This window comes from Cannabis sativa, chromosome 8 (genome assembly GCF_029168945.1).
Source record: "Cannabis sativa cultivar Pink pepper isolate KNU-18-1 chromosome 8, ASM2916894v1, whole genome shotgun sequence".
NCBI lineage: Eukaryota > Viridiplantae > Streptophyta > Magnoliopsida > Rosales > Cannabaceae > Cannabis > Cannabis sativa.
The window spans coordinates 29,103,301-29,128,506 of NC_083608.1; the positions used below are offsets into that span (position 1 = coordinate 29,103,301).

The 25,206-nt window shown below is 33.9% G+C and overlaps 1 protein-coding gene across 2 annotated transcripts in view; it reads right to left on the reverse strand.

The window, feature by feature from the left end:
• Positions 1-200: 200 nt before the first annotated feature.
• The window catches only part of LOC115701144 (truncated transcription factor CAULIFLOWER A), a 56,583-nt gene continuing 31,577 nt past the window's right edge, over positions 201-25,206 (reverse strand). For both annotated transcript variants that reach the window (XM_030628850.2, XM_030628851.2), the window contains exons 5-8: positions 12,230-12,271; positions 12,068-12,109; positions 612-757; positions 201-503 (exon numbers count right to left, since the gene is read on the reverse strand). In XM_030628850.2, coding sequence (XP_030484710.2) covers positions 380-503; positions 612-757; positions 12,068-12,109; positions 12,230-12,271 — 354 coding nt within the window. In that variant the 3' untranslated portion in view covers positions 201-379. The remainder of the gene's footprint in view (positions 504-611; positions 758-12,067; positions 12,110-12,229; positions 12,272-25,206) is intronic.

A 25,206-nucleotide genomic window follows, 5' to 3' on the forward strand; every position in this document is an offset into this window, starting at 1 on the left:
CATAAGGGTCCAAAAATTTTTTTTTTTCTTATGGCCCACTTTATTTCAGGTCTGACCTGATATACATACTGGTAGATTTTAGATTTTTTTTTTTTCAGCAAAATTGTTAGACCTTATTTAAAAGTTAAACTTATCATCAAAACTTACCCTCAAAATGTAAGAGTACTACTTCATGATGAAATGACTCCACACTACATAGATAACATAAATAAATGCATATATATTGTATAATAATATTTAAATCTTTTAACATATATGTAATTCTCAATGAGTAGCTAAAGATAGCTGTGCTCTCTTTTACGAACAATACATAATATTAATTAAGAAGACATGAAACGGATAGTATATAAAAAGTAATGCTAGCTCCATCGGTAAGGGCCTAAAGATCAAAACATTCGTGGTCTTCTGAATTGAAAGCCATCAAATTTTTCATTGAAGGGGCTGCACCCACATTTTCTCTACGACCACTCATCATTCTTGAATTAGCAGTACCATCGTAGCTACTGTATTCAAATAATATTGACGACAACTTAATTAACCAGAAGACACAAAATTATTGTATAGAGAAATACTATCTCTATGAGATGAAGAGAAAGATTCTTATTACGTACCCGATCTGCAATGCAATAGTAGTATTATTGTGTCGCAAAGGCTCTAAATTGAGTTGCACTTGCTCAGCTGATTGGTGGGTATATGAAACATTGTGCTGCCCATGATCATCACCTTGTTTACCAAACAATCCACAAATTTCCTCCAACTGTGCACAATACGAAAATTTTGAAACAATGAGTATTTAATTAGAATCTTTATAAAGCTAAGACTTGACTTATGAATATTGGAAACTACTAGATATAATAGATGAAGTATGTTAAGAGAGTAATAGAATGAAATGTTATAGAGTAAGATATGCGATTCAAATCTTATACCTAAAACACCATAATACATAGATAGATGTATACGAAAATCTTATATTAAGGACAACATTTTTGTATTTATAGGTAAGGATCGATATCTCTATTTTTGACACTTACAAAAACTACAGCACAATTTTTTATATGATGATACATATTGATATATAGTAGGTACTAGTTTTCATAAATTTGTTAATTTTAAGGTGCAGAAAAAAGGATTCAAAGATTCAAGCCTACTATAACGACAGTTAAACTATACATATTTATTATTGCAAATTAATGGAAAGCCTACTAACTACAATTTAGTATGTCATTTAAAAAATGGTGCTATATATATTTTGTCTATTCACAATATAAATATTTTTTCGTGAACGAATATCATTTTAAGTCACAATAAAATATTACTTGTTACTAAAATATTATATTAAATATAAAATAATTGTTACTAATTTACAAGTACATTTAGTTAAAAAAAATTATAATTAATACTTTTATTCACAAATTTTTTTAGTAGTTCATGAAATTTTTAATCACAATATTGTTTCCACTTAATATTATTTCCAGTGGTATAATGATATTGTTCTTTTCTTTATTTTTTTTTTAAACATTATTACTGTATTGATCTTTATATATGTGTGATAGCCCCCAAGATTAACCCTAAGACAAGTAGAGGGTTTGCTTGCTTGTCACTTATTAAACTTTATAAATAAAGACTTGACAGAACTGAAAAAGGGTTAAGTTATTCACTGTAAAAAAATTGATCGAAATTAAGAGAATTCTCTTTATCTCTTTCCCTTGGTGCGTTGCTTGCTATAGTGAAGAACACAATCTTTGTGTTCTTTATTTCACTAAAAAGATCTCACACTCATCATCTGAGCTTCCAAAGTGTGATCTAATTTACCATTGAAAAAGGAGACCACTCGTCCTATTTGATCTTTCTAAACTGCCATAGTTTGGAAGACAAGTAGTTATAGAATTTTGGAAGCATTCAAAGAAAAGAAGAACTTGCTCGTGGTGAATTCGGACTGTATCAGCAGTATGCACAAATAATAGTTATTTATTTTATCCTCTATTAGATCTATCATATCTCGTTCTTGTTATGGTTTTCTAGAGCCTTACTGAATTCATGAAAATTAGATTTATATAAATTTTTTAGTATTCTCCTCTCCAACACCCTTCTACTGCACGTAATCAAAAACAAACACAAACGTATTAAACTAATAAGTTTGTGGGTGGCTGCCCATTGGAGGCTTAAAGCAAAGGCGTTACATTAACCATCATAGACTACATATTTTGAACAAAGACCATTGTGAATATACATGATTAGGTCATCCTCTTCAACATGTTCACTAGTAGAAAAAAAAGGCATAATGCATCTTTGAAAATAGATCTATTCTTGGAATGAACCGAAGTTGGCATCATTCTTGCTTCCATTTTGTGATCCAAAAATTGTTCAGAGATAGAGTTTATTTGCGAACTCGTTATAAATTAATTATTCTAAAGCCAATTAAGGTGATCTAGTTTTGAAAGAATACAAAATATTGTGGCTACATATGTAATTGTGTTGATGAGGTTCCACTTCTGAATTTTGAAAATATTGTATAGTTTCTAGTGCCAAAAATATTGTTCAAGCAATTTGTTACCAAGAGTATGAAAAAAAGTAATCACAAGTGCAACAAAATATTTCAAACATATATTAGATTAAAATTCCTTTTGTGGTAAGATATATATAATGTATAATGACATCTAAGTATTGAAGGGTAATGAATTGTCATGAAAATATTGTGTAGATAGCATAAGTTAATTTATAAAATACCTTTTTGAATCTTTTTTCTCTCTTCCTTCGTTTCTTTCGATGGAAACAACGATGACAATAGCTAAAGGAAAAAGAAATGTGGGGAAAGATACATGGAAGGCCAACAATAAGAAGACAGGGCCTTCTTATTCGGATAGAGTCATACAAATGAGATCCTTAGATACAATTTTAGGGATTTTAGAGTTGAAGATCCAAGTGAAAAGAAAAGAAGAGGAAGCGATTTCGGGGAAAATTCATTCACTTCAACAATTGTAGGAGATCATTCGTCAGTAGAGTGAGATTTAGAAGGATTTCTTATATTGGTTGAGTCTAGCTAACAGCACAGCACATGATGTTGAGTTAGGGAAGAAGATGACTCAACTCATCTTGGAATTTGAGCATCTAGTAAAGAAACTCAATTGTTGCTATGATGAATCTTAGGAAGCTGAGGAGTTACCTAAATAGAGGACAACAAAAGTGAAAATCCTTCCAACAGAGATTGAAGATAAGGTGACCTACTGATAGCCTTCGATTGTTGGGTATGTTGCTACTACAAATCCACCCATAAGTGTGCTTGACAGGTTTGTGAGAAGATTATGGAAAGATAAAGAGATTAAGGTTGGTATGCTTTCTCATGGTATATTCATTATAAAATTAAAAAACTTGGCGCAGGGGGACAAAGTGCTTGATGGAGGTTTCTGTTGGGTTTTATGCTTTAAATAAAACTCATTTCAATATAATCGGATTTACTTATTAATAAAGATCAGAAATAACATTTTATGTTGCATGGTTCACATGATTTATTTCATGATTATATGTACATAATGTATGAATTCTATTTAAGTCCAGAACATATCAATTTGTTAATGATTATAGTGTTGTCAACACAGTAGAATATAATCTTAATTATATGTTCGAAAGTTTATTCCCTGATTTGTCAGTTCACTGGATTTAGACTGACATGATAAACAGCGATATGTATTCTTACACCTTGGATAAGTGTTATGTCCTTTCCAAGGCATTGGCAAAGTTTACCAACATCGGATGTATGGAGTATACATCAGAAGGGACCGATATTGAACTTTGATTAGATATATTAAAATTTACCGTAATATCTATTCAATTCAATATCACCTGTTGATCCTAGATCAAATGATCTTAATTCTGATATGTTTAGGTTCGATCTCAAGAGTATTATACATGTTCTTTGATTTGTTAGTTAAGCCTACTTTTGGGTCAGGGTGATACGTACATTTTGGGAACATGATAGTATAATTGAGTGGGAGCGCTAACATAAATATGGAGTCTATAACTTCTATAGGAATTTAGAAGTCAAACGATGATATCCTTCGAGCTTGGCTAAACAGAGATAAATGGTGGAGATCTCATTTCACTTCGCTGAAATATCATTTTTACGGAGCTAAGTGTTTTAAGGATAAAATACATTGAAGGTGTAACGGTACCTTAGTGCCTTTTCAATGTAGATCATCTATTAGAGGGTCATTGATCACATTAGGATTATAACAATTGATAACTAATGACGTGTCTATATCGTGGAACATATAGAGCGTTCTATATACTGAGAATGCAATTCTAAGTTCTATGCGTGGATTCAACGAAGAATTAATAAGTCAGTGAGTTTAATATATAAATTCTTGATTTGCTTATTGAAAGCTCGGATATATAGACCCATGGTCCCCATACTAGTTGAGACCATACTGCTTGTAAGACTCAGTTAATTGATTTTGATTAATCAATTATAATTCTAAAGTTAGACTATGTCTACTTTGTGAATTTTCACTAAACAAGGGCGAAATCGTAAAGAAAAGAGATTTTAGGTTTATTTATTAATTAAGAGACTTTATATGTCTAATTAATAAATATATTAAATGACAATATTATTTAATAATTAATTTTAGTTATTAAATAATTAGAATTGGCATTTAAATGGTTGAATTTGAAAATTGGCGTTTTTGAGAAAATGAGATGCAAAAATGATAAAACAGCAAAATCGCATAAGTGAGGCCCATTATCCAAAGCCCAGGCCGACCACTATTGTAGGCTTTTATCATTTATTTTTTCATTATTTTAATGCCAAATAATTCTAACTTAAACTTAGGTGGTTACCTATAAATAGGTAGTGATGGCTTCAGGAAAAAGATGATACATCTCATTCCTTCACACAAAATTTCTAGCCACCACCTTCTCTCTTCTTTTCTTCTCTAAATTTCGAAATCCTTGAGTGAATGAGTGAGTGCCCACACACATCAAGTGGTATCTCAATCATAGTGTGTAAGACTGTGGAAAATCAACCAACAAGAAGGAGATTCAGCATCAAAGGAAGGAGAGAAAGAGATCCCGGTTCAGATCTTGGTGATGCTCTGCTACAGAAAGGAATCAAGGGCTAGAGATCAGAACGGAAGGAGTCATTATATTCTGCTGCAACCAATGTAAGGTTTTCTTAAACTCTTATGTGTTTATTTTATTGTTTTAGAATTCATATTAGGCTGTTAATGAAACATGCATGGTAGTAAATCTAGATCCTAGTAAAATATATCCAACGGTTTCATTTTCTTTGATAAGAAACCCTTTATTATGAAACTGTGGAATACATTTGAGGATTTCACTACAGGGAAAATTGATTATGTTCTAACGTGGATCAAGGTGAGGGGATTAGATATCAAGTACTGGGGAGAGCCTTCATAGTTCAAAATTCTTGGAGAAATTGGGAACCCAATTCATGTGCACGACAACACCAAGTATAGAGACAGACTTTTATTCCCAAGAATCTTGATTGAGGCGAGCCTTGCTCAAGACTTTCCAACGAAATTTCATTTATTGATAAATTGGATCAAGATGTTGAATTGGGTGCGAAGTATGAATGAATCCCTATTATATGCAAGATATGTTCGGATATGGATCATGAAAATAAAGATACGAATAAAAATGAAACGAAACAAACTTGGGTTCAAAAGGAAGAAGCAGAAGTGAGGTCCATGGAACCAGTGCTGGATGAAGATGGATTTCAGGTGGTGGAAAAAGGGAAGAAAGTACAACAACAAGATGTGGTTGGAACAAAAATAAATAATCAATTTGCTATTCTAGGAACAAATTAAGCTTAAATGATTAAGAGATAGTTAAGACTAGATATGGGGGAGATCCTTCTACGTCAAATGGATAGAATTCTAGTTTAGAATGTTTGCGGGGTTTAACAGCCAGCACAAGCATTGAGACACTAGGCAATTAATACACTCAAAGAATGTTGATTTGGTTAGTTTGCTCAAAACCAAAGTAAAGAATAAGAATATGGGTGAGCTTTATTTAAAGTTATTTCCTTGTTGGTATTTCACTAATAATAACCCTTGGTTAGATAAATGGAGAATAATTATGGCTTTAAATCCTTGTATGTATTCTATATATAAGAATGTGTACAAGTCAATTCATTCATTGTATTGCTTAAAAAATTAGAAGTCAGTAAAGTTCCATATTACTTTTGTGTATGCATGACTTTAATGAGGAAGTGGAAAGAGATATGCTTTGGAAAGATTTGAAAGGCCTTAAGAATGGAAATGAAGAACCATGGATGATAGTAGGTGACTTTAATGAGATTTTGAATTATGATGAAAGAGCTGATAGAAGGAACCACAAGAAGCCATCTAATAGGTTTAAGGAATGTGTGATCCATTGTCAAATAGATGAATTGAAATATTCAGGATGATTCTTTACTTGGAATAACAAGTAGCAGCCTAATGAGAGAGTTTTCTCTAACATTGATCGTGTGCATTGGTGAGCTCAAAATGGATAGTTTCTTTCTTGAATTTAGAAGAACTTTTTCTTCTGAAAGGGGACTTTGATCATAGTCCTATCCTCATTTCCTTTCTATAAAGATTCAAGCTCCTGAAGGGAGCCATTAGATACTTAAGCATGTGGGCAAGAACAAGAAATTATCAAGAAGAGATTAGGATAAGTTGGATGGCCCCTACTGTAGGTTCTCCTATGTATCAATTGGTGGGGTGTTTGTAAAGGCTTGAGAAAGTGCTCCAAACTATAACCATGGATGAGTTTAATGAGATTCACAAGGCTAATATGCAAGCTAAACAAGTTATGTTAGCTATCTAGGAAGAGTTGGATAGAGATCCTAAGAATAGAGACTTGATAGAACGAGAACAAATGGCACGAGATAAGTATTCTCATTACCATAAAGCTCACAATTTGTTATTAGCTCAAAAGGTAAAAATGAATTGGGTAAAACATGACGATGAGAATACTTCCATTTTCATGCTTCTTTGAAATCCAGGAGAACTCAAACATATTTAACTCTATCAGGGATGAGAGTGATATTTGCCTTGATAATGCAGAGGAGATTCAACAAGCTTTCTTTGATTACTATCAGAACTTGTTTGGGACTTCAATGAGCAATAGACATAAGGTGTTCCAATCGGTTGTGCGTGTTGGTCCTGTACTTTCATCGGAGCACATTCAAGTTCTACAGTAGCTATTCACTTTACAAGAAGTGAAAGATGCCATTTTTTCCAAACCTGGTATGAAGGCTCCTGGTCCAAATGGGTTTGGGCGTTCATTCTATCATGATAATTCAGAGCTGGTGGTAGAAGATGTCAAAAAGGCTATGAATAATTTCCTAAGCACGAGGAAGATTCTTAAAGAAATCAATAAAACAAACATTACACTCATCCCTAAAATCAAATGTCCAGATAGTGTTAAAGACTTCTCACCAATTTCTTATTGTAAAGTGATCTATAAGGCTGCTACTAAAGTCATTTGTTCAAGACTAAGGAATTTCATCCCTAAAATTGTCACGGAGAACCAAGGTCAATTTTTTAATGGGCGATATATAGCTCACAATATTATGGTTTTTCAAGACCTCATTAGGCACTATGAAAGGAAGAATTGCAAGTTTAGCTGCATGATTAAAACTGACTTGAGGAAAGCATATGGCACCATTGAATGAGGATTCATTGAAGAAATGTTTGTTAATTTTCATTTTCCTTGAAAATTCATTGATCTTATTATGGCATGTATCAAAACCCCCAAATTCTCCTTATTAATTAATGGTGAAATTAAAAGGATTTGAGACAAGGAGATTTGATGTCTCTTCTATTGTTTGTTCTAGGCATGGAATACATGTATAGAATACTGAAGGAAGTGGGTTCTTGATAAGGTTTTAAATTCCATATAGATGCCTACTTTAAAATTGAATCACATGTGTTTTGCGAATGATTTCCTTTTATTTTCCCATGGTGATTTTGTCTCAATTTTGCTAATGTTGAAGGGTTTAAAGTCATTTTCTTCAACTTCTGGGCTACTGCCAAAAGAAGAAAAATTAGAGATTTATAGTAGTGGAATGCATGAATTTGAAGTCAACTGAATGCTTGATCTCTCAAGATACACAAGAGCCTATCATCCTTTCAGGTACCTTAGCATTCCCATTTGTTCAAAGAAAATATCAGCTAGTGAATGTAATGGCATCCTTGAGAAAATTGTTGGTTAAATCCGAGTGTTGTGTTTGAGAAACTTATCTTATTACATGGGAAGAGTTACACTTATCAACTCTGTTTTTTTTAACTATACACTCGTATTGGGCTCAAATAATGATCATCCCAAAGAATTTGTTAAAGGATGTACAAGCCAATTTTAGGGCTTGTCTTTGGAAAGGCCCAGCCGACACTACTGACCAGGTTTAGTGGCTAGGAAAAATGCTTGTTTGCCAAAGAATACATGAGGTTTAGGCTTTCGGAAGGTCCTTGATTGAAATATGGCTGCAATCGGGAAGTATGTGTAGGAAATTGCCACCAAAAAGGATTCATTATTTATTAAAGGGATTAATAGCGTTTACTTGATGGACAGTAATGGATTGGAATACTAGCCACCAACTGAATGTAGCTGGTATTAAAAGAGATTAGTTGATGTCAAGGATGTTTTTAGGGCCAAGATTGATTTGCCACACTTTTTGACCTAGGTATAGCTTTAAAAGTGGCCATGACTTATTTTTTTTAGCAATCTCTTGATGTGGGTCATAAGGTGGTTTAGGATGGATTGAGTATCACGAAGCATAAAATGGTCTTTTGGTTTGTAAGGTTGTAGCATCTTCAAACAAGAGAACAAATAAAAAAGTTTGATCCTCTAATTGATCAAATTTGTCTTTTATGTGTTGTTGATAATGAGAGCATAAGTCATTTATTTTTTTATTGTCAGTATAGGAAGACTTGTTTGTAGGAAGTTAAGTGTTGAATGGGATAAAAATGTGCTTCTGTGGATTTATTCTAATTAATTAGGTGGATTCATAAAGCAAAGAAGATGAGTGCTACTAAGAGGAGTATCATGTATGTTACTCTTGCGACTTTACTCTACCACATTTAGAGAGTTGGGAATGATGTATATTGGTACCATATAATATGGCATATAATTAACACATTATAGATGGTTGAAAATGATATACAAGTTATGATTACTCTTGTAATAAAAAAGCTCATACAATAGATAGAGATTGGTTTAATTTGTTATGTCAAAAATTGTGTATAGTTTTTGAATTTTTTTGGGATATGGTTGTACGTGGTTGGTTAATATATTTAGAAGTTGAACAATATAATGATTCCTATTCATAAAAAAAAGCTTATTTTATAATCGCTCTATAAATATGTAGTTGTCTCTAAAAAGCACTGGGGTTCTTGTATTCTCTTCTTCCCTATTAGAGAAAAATACATCAAATAATAGTATATTGTTTGAAGATCAAAACTATCTATGCAAATTCTATTAATGGTTTCAGGTTAGTGCTTCCACTCTCGTGTTCATCATCTTTTTTTATTTAGCAAAGGTTTAATTTATAGAAATATGATTTAAGTTTTCATAATAAAGCACTTTTAGTAGCATGATTAGCTGTTGAGATATTATTAGTTGCTTGAGTGTTTTACATTAATGACAAAATGGGACTCTTTAGGATATGTTACTCTTTGGGGAGATGTGTTAAAGACAACAACTCACATTCTTAATAGGATACCAACTAAGACAGTTACAAAACACCTTATGTGCTTTTGACAGGTCAAAATCCTAGCCTAAAACAGTTTTGACATTTAGGGATGTCCACTTCAAGAAAGAGCATATAAGCCACATGAAAAGAAATTTGACTCAAAAATAGTGAGCAACTACTTTATTGCCTATTCTTAATGATCTTAGGGGTATAAGCCACAATTTGAAATATTTTTGAGACGGGAACTGCAACATTATTTGAAGATGTGGAGTTTCGGGATAAATAAGATTAGACACATTTATTTTGAGTAATTGAATTAAAACGCGATTGCAACTATCATTTTGAAATTTTTCAAGCTTCTCCACATATCATTTATATAAGGAAATAAATATGAAACCTCAACAACACAATATATGTTAAACAAACCCCCCATTTGAACATGAGGTAATTGTTCTAGAAGAACAAACTCAACATGTTTAAGAACAAGAGCCATTAAGATAATCCACAAGAGAAGTAAGAAGTAATTTTAGATGATTGTATTATATTTCTTCAAAAAAAAAAATAATGTGACAATGGAATATTATTCAATCGACTTTCTTTAGGCTGCAAAAAGTTCTAACTCTAAAAAGTTTATTTGTTGAAGAGTATATACTATATGCAAGACAATAAAGTTTAGAAATTTGTCCAATTACTCGAAATTGTAAAATTAATTGGTTGTAAAGGGATATTTAAATCAAAGAGGGATACAAATGTTAATGTGGAGAGGTGTAAGGCAGATCTTGTAGCTAAAGGATATACTATAAAAGAAAGCATTGATTATAGAGGTTTTTTCTTCACTTTCATCGAAAGACTCTTTTTAGATGATAATGGAACTTTCTGCTCATCTTAATCTTGAGTTACATTAGATGGATGTAATATATCTCTATGGTGATACTGATGAGAAAAAATTATATGGTGAAACAAAAAAAACTACTTTTTGTTACGTGAACCAAAGAATATGGTTTGTAAAATGAAAAAATCTAAGCTTCACATGAATGGTATCACAAGTTTCATCAAGTAGTTATCTCTTTTGGTTTTGAGATAAATATTGTGTATATCACTAATTTAGTGGGAGTGAGTATATATTCCTTGTTGTATATGTCGATGACATATTACTATTCACTAATGATATATGTTTATCACACGAAATTAAGAGATTTCTATATAAGTATTTTGAGATGAAAGATTTTAGGGATGCCTCTTTTGTTTTGGAAATTCAGATACATCGAGACCATTCTCGAGGTATTCTTGGATTATTACAAAAGAGCAATATCACTAAAGTACTAAAAAAGTTTGGCAAGCAAGATTGTAGACCAGGTGCTACTCATGCTGTTAAAAGGAGAGAAATTCAATCTTAATTAACACCTTAAAAGTTACTTGAAATTCAAGATATGCAAAAATGTACCTACGCTTCAACTATGAGTCTAATGTAATGTCAAGTATGTAAATATCAAGATGTTGTAACATTGTTGGCAGATTGTAAGAGAAAAATTATATTTGTTGGCAAATATGTATAATGTATAATGCTTAATAAAGAGTGATACAAAATTAAGTGATCAATTATGGTATAAGTAATAAAGGTTATTAAATTATCATGAAAATAATGTGTAGAAGATTCTATAAGTTAATTTAAAATTTCATTAAGAATTAAATTACAAATACCCAAAACTAATTTTATAATCTTTCTATATACGTAAGTAGTGGTCCCCAAGAAACAATAAGATTCTTGTATTCTATCTTTCCTCGTCAAAGAAAAGTACATAAAAATATTGTATTATTTGAAGATCAAAACCTTCGGTGCAATCTCTATTCATGGTTTGAGGTTAGTGCTTTCACTCTCGTATTCATCATTTTCTATTCATTTAACAAGGATTTCATGATTTACAGTTTTTATATTAAAGCATTTTTAGTAACATGATTAGGTTTTGAGATATTTTATGTTCCTTCAGTTTATTATAAATCCTAACATGGCCATTTTTTGGCATTATAAATCATTGAGTTTTATCACAAATTTACGAGTGGTCCTAAATCATTACAACGTATATGAATATTAAAAAGATTAGGCTGGAAAATCATTTGGATGGCAATTAATAAGTAAGGAGTCTATAGTCCAATCATTTTAGCATGAAGGGTCCACTACTAAGAATATTTCATATAGAAGAGGGATAATATACTCCTAATTTTTTTTGTTCATTTTTTTTTTTGGGAAACATACCTATTTTTCTCCGCTATATTTTGGCTGTGAGCTTTAAAGGTCTATTTGTTTTTCTTTGAGGTTTCTCACTCATAATTAATTTTATCATACAACTAGGTATAGGTTAGGGAATTAAAACATACCTTATTTTTTAAATTGTTGTTTTCTTCCATCAACATTTCTTCCTGCAAATTACTCAAACCTTTGTAATGAGTCAATAGTATTGAAAATATAGTACTCATCCACAAACATAGCATTTAAATATATATATATATATATACACAAAGAATGAAAAATACATGTACCTGCCCTCGAAGATGAGAAAATTCATCAATCATATGCTCATTCTGCAAAATAAATTAATGAAAATAATTTCATTTTACCATTATTTAATGTATAGTGCTTACTCGATGACTTTATTCATTACAATCCTTACTTGCTAGCTATATATGTTCATAAATTATTTAAATATATTTCTTTAGATGTATTAATAAATATCCAATTAAATATTTGTTAAATATATGACACCTATGAAAAAATAATTAGAATTTTTTCTTAATAAAAGGCTAAATATAAAGTCTTGTCTTTTGACATAGTTTTTTTCTTAAATAAGTTTTTTTAGTGTTGTATCCTTTGATTCTTCTTTTAATAATGTAGTTTCTAGTAATCGAGGGGTATCAAATTTAAAATCACAATATGATAATATTCGTTTTAAAGATGAAGAAGAGGATGTAGTTTCTTATCAATCATTTCAGTGGTCTGAGGGTGTGGATATGAGAATGTGTTTAGTGGGGTAGATTTTGACGAAAGGTGCTATTGATTTCGACACTAAGAAACACCAATTGACTTCTTTATGGAAACTAGTTAAAGGAGGCTTTTATATAGATGTTAGAACATCATCCATACTTATTGATTTGCTATGAAATTGATATTGGGATAGTCATTGTAGATAGTCCATGGATCTATAATTGGAAATAGTTTTTGATCAAACGATTAAAAGGAGGTAAGAATTCACGACCTGTTGTTATTGATATGTTGGATATTTTGGTACAAATTTTTGAACTACAACAAGGATTCATGTCTGAAAGGGTAATAACAAATATTGGTAATTAACTTGGTGTTTTTGCTGAAACTAATAAAAATAATTTTATTAGTATTTGGAGGGATTTTTCAGGATTCGTGTTACAATTAATATCCATAAACCTTTCTGAAGGAGAATGAAGATATATACAACAAGAAAGAAGTGACGAGTTCTAGGCTTATTTGAAATATGAGAATATTCTGACATTCATTTATATGAGTGGATTAATGGGGCCTGACAAAAGTTTTTACCAAGTTTATTTGAAAATCCAATTAAGAAGATTGTGAATCCTTATGGCTCCTCGATTAAAGTGTAACCTCACAGGTAGAATCATTTAATCAGAGAAAAATATTTGCGGACAAAAATATGTGTTTAGTTGCCAGAGTAGGTCAGTTATTTGCCAGACATGGATCATACAAATATCGTAAATTGATGAGATTCTAATGGTAATAAAATTATGAATGAAGAATTGGTACAAATCAAGGTGATCGTGATCTCATTATGGGAAAGAGTCAAGATAGAATTTGAGGAACAAGTAATAAATTGTGGGGGTGTAAAGTTAGGAAGTTAATGAAATTCATTTTATACTTCTAGAGAAAAGGAAGGAGTGGGCATGTTTATTTTGTAAAACAAAAGGGTTTTATAATTAAAGATAAAAAAGAGGTAGGCCCAACAATCAGGGTGATGGGGGTATGGAAAGTTTATTAGGCTATGAAGAGGAGGTTTCACTTCACTGTACAATTGAAAATTCAAAACATGCATTAGAGGTGGGCCTTTAAGGTAGGGCTTTGCTAGATTATTGATTGTCGTAGAACTGTCATAGGCTTTGAAACCGACGAGCTATTCAGTTCCTAAAAGAACTTTCTGTTCAAAAGAAGCCTAATTTTATTTTTTTTATGTTAAACATTATGTTATAACGTAAATATTGAATCCATTAAGCATCAATTGGGATTTGAAGGTTGTTTTATAACTGATGCTCAAGGTCAGATAGGGGGTTTAAAAATTCTCTAGAGGTTTGATGAGGAAGTTCATCTTTTGGGTTATTCACGCAATTATGTTGATTTATTAATTACTACTGAAGGATATAGTTCATATCAGCAAACATGGGTTTATGGTGAACCAAACCAAACTATATGAAGAGAGACTTGGAATTTGTTAAGATAGCTTCATGTTAAAAGGTGTTTGCCATGATAGGGGATTTCAACACTATAGTTAGCCATGGAGATAAACAAGGTGGCTAGCCTTATTTGAATTGGTTGGTGGAAGGGTTTCAACATGTCTTTCTAGATTTTAGTCTGATTTGTATGGAATTTACAGGGTATAAATATACTTGGGAGACGGATAAGGGTAAAGTGTCATAGGTGGATATTCAGTTGGATAGAGCATCAGTAAATCTTGATTGGCTTACATTATAGCCTCTTGCCAAATTATTTAACTTGGAAATCTCTTTTTCAGATCATACAACTAAACTGTTATAGCTATAATTTATATTACCTACTTCACGAATCTCAAAATTTTGGTTTGAAAATTCTTGTATTAGTAACCCAATGTGTGAACAAACTATCCAAAATATTTTAGATACTCATATGGATGTACTGATACAAGATAAAATTTATTTTTGTTGAGAGGAGCTTCGGGAATGGTGTAAAAAACCAATAGAAAATTCAAAGATTGTATAAAGAATATAACAAGAAGTTCAAGAGTTTGAAACACAAAATTGATGAAGAGGGGATCTAGTTATACTAGGAGCAAAGGTAGCTGTTATTTGAAGTCTTTCATCAATGGGATGTTTTTAGGAAAAAAAAAGATCAAAAAACTTTGGTTGAAAGCCATAAATCAAAACAATAAGTACTTTCATGCTACTGCTAGTGCTCGACGTAGAAATTATCAGTTTAATTTGTTACAAAGGGAAGATAGAAATTGGGTAGATTGGAGAAATAGTTTATCTAATATTGCTCAATTACTTTAATAATATTTTCCAAGCCTCAAAATCTACCTAGGAAGTGATTGTGGAATTAATAAACCCTTATATTACAAACATCGAGAACCAAGTATTGATTAAACAGAGGAGGTAAAGTATGCACTCTTTCAAAAAAAACATATTGATAAATCACCAAGACTTGATGGTATGAATCAAGCCTTTCATCAGAAATATTGTTGGTAAAGATATGGTTTCGGGGGCTCATAATGTTTTCCTCACAGATGTTCTTCTGAAGAGACTTAATGATACTAAAGTGGTCCTAATTCCAAATAATAAAAATCCAAAAACAATGGGAGATTTACAATAAATTTTTCTATGTAGTGTGTTGTTTAGAGTGGTGTCTAAGGTCCTTGCTAATCGGTTAAATCATTTACTTCATGGTATAATTTTAGAGTTCAAAGTACTTTCATATCTTGCCATTTGAACACAGATAACATCATGGTCTCTTTTAAAGTCTTGCATTATTTGTAGAGGAAGCATAAAGGGAAAGAGGGTTATATGACTCTTAAGTTGGATATGAGTAACGCGTATGATAGAGTTGAATGACCTTTCATTTTAGCAATGTTAAGGTGCATGGGTTTTTAGTAGAAACAGTTTCAAATAGTTTAGCAGTGCCTTTCAATAGTTTTACATAAGGGTATGAGGGGAAGGTTTGTGTTAGGGCCAATTGTTCTAATAAGGGGGTTCGACAGGGTGATCCAATTTCACCATACTTATCCTTGATTTGTGTAGAAGATTTCTCACCCCTAATTCAGCTTATGAGATGAGAGGATTGATTCATGAATGTAAGGTGACTAGGGGCCCCTAGTAATCTTTCATATGCTTTTCACCAATGATAGTTGTTTATATTGTAAGGCTACTACAGATGTGATAAAATTATTTAGTGTTTTTGAGTTGCTTCAGTCCACTCAATTTTGCCAAATCTTCCATATTTTTTGTACAAATATAGATATGACTAAATGAAATGGTTTTTTCTCATTGATGGATATTAAAGAGTTTGGTGAGAACAACAACTATTTAAGATTGCTATGTATGTTAGGAAGAAAGAAGAGTGAGTTATTGGGTATTTTTAAGGAAATGGTGAGAAAGTAAATACAAAAATGGGATTGATAGCTATTGTCTTGAGATGGTAAGGAAAGACTCATTAAGAAGGTAGTTCAGGCTTTATCGAATGAAGCAATGAATGTATTTCTTCTTTCATAGGATATGTGTCATGATTAACAACAAATGATGAGTTAATTTTGCTGGGGAAGCTCTAATTCAAAGAGGATACTATTCATTGGATGAGTTCACATAAAATGACTATTTATAAAAGTCAAGGGGGCATGGGGTTTAGAAATCTTTGAGATCTTAATTCATTTTTATTAAGCAAATAAGCTTGGTGCCTTATTCAAAATAGTGAGAGCATGGTAGGGAAGTTATTTAGAGCTAGATACTATCCTACCGGTTTTTTATGACAACAAAATTTGGTGGTAATCATAGTTATGTCTAGAGATCTATTTTAGAATCTCAGCCATTACTTAGACAAGGTGGGGAAAGATTAATAGGGTTAGGTTTTGAAGTGGATATATTAATAAACCTCTGGTTACGAAATGATGTTGATCCATATGTGCATACTCAACATCGAATGCTACTTAATCAACCAGTATAGAGCCTAATGAAGTTTGACAATCGTGAGTGGGATGAGGTTCTGTTGAAAGATGTTTTCTTGGAAAGAGATCTTAATCTCATCATGCAAACACCTTTCACATATTCAGTGAAGAAGAATGGTTGTATTGGAGTAAAGAAATGCAAGGGTATTATTTAATTAGGTTTGCCTATAATATTCTTCAAGAGCTTAAAAAGTGGGACACAAATTACAATAGCATTTTTGGAGGAAGTTGTGGAACCTGAAAATACCAGCAAAATGCAAACTTTGGCATCCATCCACTATCTCTTTACCTGCTAGAAGTCATCTATAAATGATATAGGTGCACTTTTATTCAATTTGTCGATTATGTCTTGGCGAACCTAAAACCGGTTTAGATATATTATTTTAGTGCTCATTTGTTTAAGAATTTTGGAATAAGGCTCATGTGAGGAAACCAATAGGAAGTTGGGGGGTGTTTGCTGACTGGTCCTTTCATATATGTAGATGAAATCAAAAGAAATGACGAGGAGAATATGCTTGTTATGTTGGGCGGTTTGGCGAATTTGAATTGAAGTGGTGTGGAACAAGATTAATCCTTTGGTACATAATGTGATAACATTGGCAACTACTACACTTGATCAATGGTTAATAGTACAAAGTAAAGACACTAATCTAGTTTTAAATGGACATTTGACTCATATTATGGTTGTACTGTGGAATAAACCAGCAGAAGAAACGATTAAGGTCAACGTTGATGATGTTATTTTTGCAACAGAGGGTTAGTTTAGTTACGATTTCCTTGCCCGTGACTCTAGTAGATGATTAATTGAAGCTAAGTATGGTAGTTAGGAGGGTAAAGTTTCACCTGATATGGCTGAAATAATGTGATTGAAAGAAGCACTTAGTTGGATTAAAATCAAGAGGTGAAATTACGTGGTTGTGGAGACTGATTGTGCTAATCAGTTTCATGCTACTTATAGTGATATTACTATTATTTTACCTTATTGTCTATTTATTAAAGATATCAAAGATATGTTATCTTCTTTAAATAATTTTATTTTATATTTTGTTAAAAAATCTACAAATAAGGTTGATCATACTCTTCCAAATATATCTTGTGTTTCAAGTGATTGTACTTTTAGAGGGGGCTTTGTCCTTGCTATTTTTTATCTATTTTGTATGTATATTCTTCTTTTATTTTTATATCATATTGTTTGTAATAACTGTTAGTTACTTTTAAAATTTATTTATAAGCATGTTGATATACAAATTAGTTATTATGTTATACATTAGTAACCTTCACGTTTACTTTAAAAATTAATAAATTATCATATAATATAATGAGCTACCATATTAAGCAAATATTTCAAATTTTATAATGTATCATAAATTATTTATAAGGAAATTACAATATATATATTAACAGCAAGAACTCGTCAACAATGTTATAGTAAGAAATAATGAGTTATAATTGACTTAGATAAGTATGAGAAAATGAGAGTAAGTAGTAGAGGCTGATTCGAGATTAAGTGAAGAGTAAGTATGAAAAGTATTAAATGAATGTTGTATTCAAATCACAGCTCTTCCACATACAAGGTACCGACTCCTTCTCAAGTGTAGTGAAGAGGTATTTATAGGGGGCTCCAATTTTCATTTGTTGCATTTGAGATGCTCAAAGTGGCCCCCTAAAGGGACCATGTACTATCTAGAAAATGGCTTTGAAAAAAATGTTCGAGCATTAGAATTAAAGTAGTGGTGGTTGGGTATCAGGTTATACTGACACCTGGGATCATGCTCCCACTACCTTATATCGTAGGTACATCCTTGTACCTCCACTCTTTCGTCTCATCTTTTGTTTGCGTCATGGGTGTGCTTGCAGACCTATCCTCACGGTGCCTCTTGAAGGTCCACTTTGAGGGGAGTAGGGTTGAGGTGAGAAAGACAACTTGCATGGGATCTCCCCTAAAGGGTCATGCATCTTCTCACTAAGAGGTGAGATCCTTATCGCACAAATGGTCTATGTGGTGTTGAATAATGTAGGGGAGCAAGATATACCATGCACGGAAACAAGCCCTGTCTTGCTTTTGTGACCCATGTGGCGCGGTGCCATGCACAAAAGCGAGGCCCCTCATTTTCCTTGGTTATCTAATGGCACGACAAAAGGGGGTATGACCCTTATATTTCCCATGATGCACCCAATGTGAGAAAAATAGGGTCCCTTTATGACCATAATCTCTGAATGGTGAGATTGTACCCTTCCCCAAAGAGTAAGATTATATCTATTCACTGCTTAACTTTTATTTCTCTTCATGAATTTGAAATCCTTACTCAAAGAATTTGTGGGTAAAATGCCCATGAGTTTATGAGTGCACTTTTCAAGTGTTCTTGTGTACTCTTGTACTCTTTATGTTTTACTACTCCATGCTTCAACCTTTCAAGAAACACATCATCCATGATCCTAGTAGTATCTTTTTGGGAGAGTATGGACCATTCATTGACATCATGGATCTTGATGCAAGCAAGTGTGTTAATCTCCACTATTGATTGCCCTTTGATTAAAGGATTGAGAATCTTCTTCCTTGTTACTATAAATACAACTTTGTGGTATCGAGTGTTTCATTCACACATTTTACTTTAGCTTAGTGGTAGAAGATTTAACTTTAAGTCTTTGGCAAAGGAGCTAAAGTCTCGAGTTTGATTCCAACCCAGATCATCTTTGGCAAGAAGTTTTTTTTTTCATGCATTCATGTGCATGGGTTTTGGGGACCCGAATTTCTTCCCATGTTAACCCTCGCTCCTCATATGGGTCACTTATTGGTTTACCCTTCTAGTGATGGCCCTTCATGGTAACCTTTCCTTTAGGCCTCATTCTCTTGGGTAGCAAGTGGATGTGAGAAAAGTAGGATTTATGTAACTCTACCTATTCGTATACTTAATTCTGAAACTTCCTTGACTCCCACTCTACTTGTTACCTGTAGGCTTTTAGTGTTACTACTATGCTTCTTTCCCATGTCTTTTGAGGCTAGTAGCTCAATTCCTAATTGACTTGTCCCAATGGATATTTTGTCATTTGACTCAGATGATTGGGTTGAGGATCACTTCATGATCTACCATAGATTAAGGGAGGCTCTGATAACTCACTTAGAGTTATTATGTGAGCAAAAGGAACTACTTGAGAGAACTCGAGCTAACATAGTCTCCATTGAATTGGGTGGTCATCTTATATTTATTGATACCTTAATGCACTTAGACCAACTATGATATTCATATTTGGTCCTTAAGGTGAGAGTGGAGACCTTGGAGAAGTTTATGCCCCATGTTCCCATCACCAGTCCAGCGTAACTGCCTTCTCACAAAAGCTCACCTGGGAGGGGCCATCCTAGCTTCGAGATTGGTTTTCCTTCATTCTTCTACCCTTCGGTGAGGGTCTTTTGAGGGATCCTTTACGGGCTTATTTCAACCCCCAGGCAGCCTTCTAAAAATATTGGTCTTGTGATTCTCAGTTCATCTCACAAGACTACTGCACATAGGATGAAAAACTTGAAATGTTGTGCGGACACGTCCTTTAGGAAAACCATGAGGCATGCTGCACTCCCCGCGATGCATCTTAACACCAATTTTTTTGTAGGACAATGTTCTTAGAGAGTTGTCCCCTAAGCGAATCAAGAAACTCAAAAGCATCTACTACAATTGAGTGCATGTAGTGATTATGCCTACAAAGCCTATTTGGTGGGCTTCTCTTCCCCTTGAGGGAACATTCACCTTTAACAATGATGTCTTGAAGGCAGGGATTAACCTACCTCTCCATAGGTTCTTTACGAACATGATCAACTAGATTTGTATTGCTTCTCTTCAGCTCCACCTAAATAGTTGGTTAGCATCTACTTGCCTTTACTTGGCGTACAAGGGTATACCTAATCGTGAGCCTGTGCCAAAAGAGGTCCACTATGTGTATCCCCTTTCCATTAACAAAGGTTAATGAGGTACTTTCTTTCTTCAAAAGGATTCTCTAAAAATGCCCACAATTATTAGGTGTGTATCTAACACAAGGCATTGGGGGACATACTTCTTCTTTATTGATTGTGTGCCTAAGTGGAGCAGGAGCTTTTCATGATCGCGAGTAAGTTTTTTTCATTGATCTTCATTTTCTATATTATACTTTGCTCTTGACATGATTGTTTGAAAGTTTCCTTTAAGAGGTTAGAGACATATCAAAGTTGTCAACAAAATTCTTCGCAAAGGGGCCACAGAAGCTCTTTGGCGTGCCTCTAGAGGACCAGATGTGTGCCAACCTTTTGACACCCTCCAATTTGAAGAAGTATGGCCTCACTGATTGAAAGAGCAAGATCACTTTGAAAAACATACACAAAACTCTACTATCCAAAGAGGCAGGAGAAGATCCTTCTCTCGTTGACTATTACGACGATGGTTCTAATAACACTGACGTTGAGGTCGTGATCCCAACTGCCTCTTTCAAAGAAGTGAATAGTCAAAGAGCAGCTCACGAGACTAAGGCAGATGTTGCCTCTTTATCAAAAACTTGTTCTACTAAGGATGAGGTTTGATCTCCTCGTCATTCAACTTTGAAAGAGTTGTAACCAAGGCATCTAATTTGTTGAAGAAATCCCTCCCCCCATGTCTCAGCTGACAAAGGGGGAGTCGTTAGGTGCTTCTTCTAGTACTCTGATGATGGCTTCTCCCTTGAGGTTTTGGATAATGTTTAGTGAAGATCCTCAAGTTCTGCTTTTCATGTCATGCCCTGGCCACTTTCTGAGTTTTTGGGTGATGATATTTTGTGGGCTCAAAATGTGGAAGTAATTTCTCCTTAACACTTTAGGTCTCTACAATATCAAGGTCACTAGAACTCTAACATGTACATGAGTCCTCCTAAGGAGATCAGTCTGGAGCCCCCGGATCTGATAGTGATTAATGATCCTCAAGATTTTTTTCAAGTGTCGGTAGCAACCTATGCTTCCCTTCCTTCGAGATACTCTTCAAGATCTATTCCATATCTTGCCCAAGGGGAACCTTCCTTTGCACATACTCTATTTCCTCAATCCTCCCAAGACATTAGTAACACTATGTCCAACTATGAAAAAGATAATTGGAAATGGCTCCAAGGTTGTACTGATGTGGATGTATGTACTTCATTAGTCCAAATAGTCAGTTGGGATAGAATTTTTTTTATGGCATGCTATCAACCTTTTTCTTCTTCGTAGAGTTTCTTATGTTTGTTCTTTATATTTTTATACAAAACTGATTCTATCTTTTGCTATATTATTTGCAAGCCTCAATCATGGCTCATACCACCTTAAGGGTCTCCAAGCCAACTCTTCATATCCTCCACTAGGGTCCCAATATCCTTAGAATGACAAGACTGATACGAGGGAAAAAAGGACATGGTTTTGGAATAGGCTTTCTTGAGTGTACAATGCCATTCTTCTTGTGTTGAAAAGCTTTCGACCAAGTTTCTTATTGTTGAGTAAAAGAAGGAGGTAGTAGAAAAGAAGGTGACCTTTTTGTGTGAAGTCAAGAATTGGTCTGAAAGTGCACTTGCCGAGGCCTTAAAGGTTGCTGAGTCAGCTATCCGAGAGAGAAACGACACCCTCCATCCTCTCAAAATAGTGTAAAGATCTAAAAAGATGCTTGAGAAGGAAGTAGAGCATTTAGATTACTTGGTTTATGACTTAGATGAATACTTTCATGGTCAAGAGGAGAGCGCTCGCACTTAGGAGGCTTTGACCTTCGACAAAACCTTATAAAATATTTGAAAGTGCTACCCCAACCTATCCTTTTGCTGTTGAAAGGGTGTCTAATAGATGATCCACTTGTGGCCCTCCATCCCCTTGTGAAGTTGTTCGTGTTGTTTTCCATGAGGTCGTTGGGCTTGAGCTATCTTTTATTATTCTCATTGGGTGACTAAAATATTTATTTTTTTAGAGAAAAAGACTTCTTTCTTTACACATTGTCATCCTTTGGGGCTATCTATGTTTTTTCTTCCTTACTGGCCACTTGTGCTCCGAGGCTGTTTGTGTCAACTCTAAAATTGTTGTACTGGACTTTGCTATGTTTTTTTTTTTATGACTCTTTTCCTTTACGAGGGTCATCAATCTTGTGCAACTCTTTCGATGAGCGAGTATGGGCTCTTTTAGCCAGATCTCTCTCTTTGGGTTTGTCATTTTTTGTCATGAGGACTATGGGCTTTCTGGTTCTTGTCTCTCTCTTCTTGCTTGTTTAATTATGGAGTGTTAGTTCCATGAATCTATCTCAACCTTTTATGTTTATTGATAGTTTTGTGCCTGCTTTTAAGAATTTTTCGAGAAGTGTCCTCATTTTATGGTACTATTTTTCTTGAGCGTCTTTCAACACCCTCATATTTTTAGGCGCCTCAGGCCTAGTTTTTTATCTGCATTGGGGGTAAGGAATTTCTTAAAGCATCTTTTATACTTTTCGTGACTAAGGGTAGCTAGTCCTTGTGCGTGCAAGATTTTTTTTTTATTCTTACCTCCTCTTTCTCCCAAATGTGTAGCGCTATTTATTATGATGGACACTTAAGACATTCTTCAATACTATGACAATTAAGACATTCTTCAATACTATGACTGCTGATTTCGTTTGAAATATAGAAATGTGAGGATGATAGTAACGTAGGAGATGTAGATGTAATACATATATACTAACATACCATTGATAACTACTCTGAGTAACTCTGTATGCATGGGTTGAAGCTCATCGAGGATACCCCTTCTTGATAGGTGTTACTCATTTGAATGAAATAGAAATTTGAAATATTTACTACTAGTATTGGAAATTGTCATTAGTACAGTCCTTGATTCACCTCTTTCATTGGTACTTCACCTCTTTCATGTATGGAGACTTGACGACATTTAAGTAAATGGTTTCACTGCCTTTTCTCTAAGATTTTTGCTAATGGGTGCTTTTTTCACATTTTTTGTAGGTTGGTCATGCATCTTCATTGTCGGCTTTCTTCACTCATTATCATAGTCATGTCCACCCTAAGTTTTATGGAAATGTTCAAAGAAGTGTTGTAGCATTCTCTTGCCTTTTCTGCTTTCCCTTCATCATGGTTAATCCTTCAGTTGTTAGGAATTCCATGGCTAGGTGATAAGCTGAGGTCACAACATTGAATCGATTCAGGGAAGGTATGCCCAGTATGACATTGAAAGCAACAGAGAAATCTACCACAATTAAAATTGCCATTATGGTTGTTTTATGCGGTTTCTCTCCCCTTGTGAATGCTAGTCCTATCATGCCCAACAGAAGGATAGAGTCTCTCGTGAAGCCATAAATGGGGGTTTTTCTTGATTTCAAGTGTTGCAGGCCTAGCCCCATCTTCTCAAGGGTCTTTTTATACAATAGGTCAACAGAGCTGCCATAGTCTATCTGTGACAGCTAGTAGTCTATCTTGTATTCGAGTCTTTTCATACTTAACTTTCCCCAGGCGATCTGGGATTACACAAATTACCCACATCCCTTGAGGAAAGTCAAGTGTTATGACTATGAGACTATGTAGGTATGGGAGTACACCTGAAGAGGGATTAAATGGATTAATTGTACTATCTATATTACCGAGGTGCATCTTATATTCTGGTAGCCCATCACGAAATAATTCTGCAGTTAAGCGTGCTTAAACTAGCGTAATTTCAAGATGGGTGACCTCATGGGAAGTTTTTCCAAGAAGCGTGTGAGTGAGAAAAAACCACGCTAGAAATACTCGTGTTGGTTTGTAGGGCTAGTCATCAGTCCAGGAAGCAGCCAGAGTGGCGTACTCGTGTCTAAGTGCCATAATCTGTTGGGAAGGCCAATTGGAGGCTTAAAGTGGGGACGTTACAAATAGTATTAAAGCCTTGACCAAGCCAAATTGTCGACAAGGATGTTAGACCCTATAACGGTGTTGATTGTGGCTGTCAGTAGTCTCGTAATTTGTAAGGGAAGATACTAGGTAAGCTGTGTAATCACACATCACCTAAGGAAGGTCAAGTGTTATGATTATGAGATTGTGTAGGCATGGGACTACATAGTTACAATGGAATTAAATGGATTTATTTGTACTACCTATATTAATAAGGTGCATGTTGTTTTTTGGTAGCCCATCATGAAAGAACTCCATAGTTAAGCATGCTTGACTTGTGGTAATTCACGATTAGTGACCTCCTAAGAAGTTTTTCTAGGAAGCGTGCGAGTGAGGACAAAGTATGCTTGAAACACTTGTGTTGGTCTATAGGGCTAGTCATTAGACTAGGAAGCGGTCAGCGAGACATACTCGTGTATAAAAGCCATAAATTCGTGGGGAAGGCCCAATTGAGGCTTGAAGTCGGGACGTTACACTGTAAATACTTTTTGGGATCTCATGTTTTCCAATTGCACTATATATACTAGTGGTTCATTGTGTGGGAAATGGACACCAATGGTATCTTCTTCATTGAATGTGACGGGGCATCTTCTACCTTAAAATTTTGTAGTGCCTTTTGTCTAGGCTCATGATGTATTGAGCTATAAATAATTTGTGACATCTCATGTTTTCCAATTGCACTATATATACTAGTGGTTCATTGTGTGGGAAATGGAC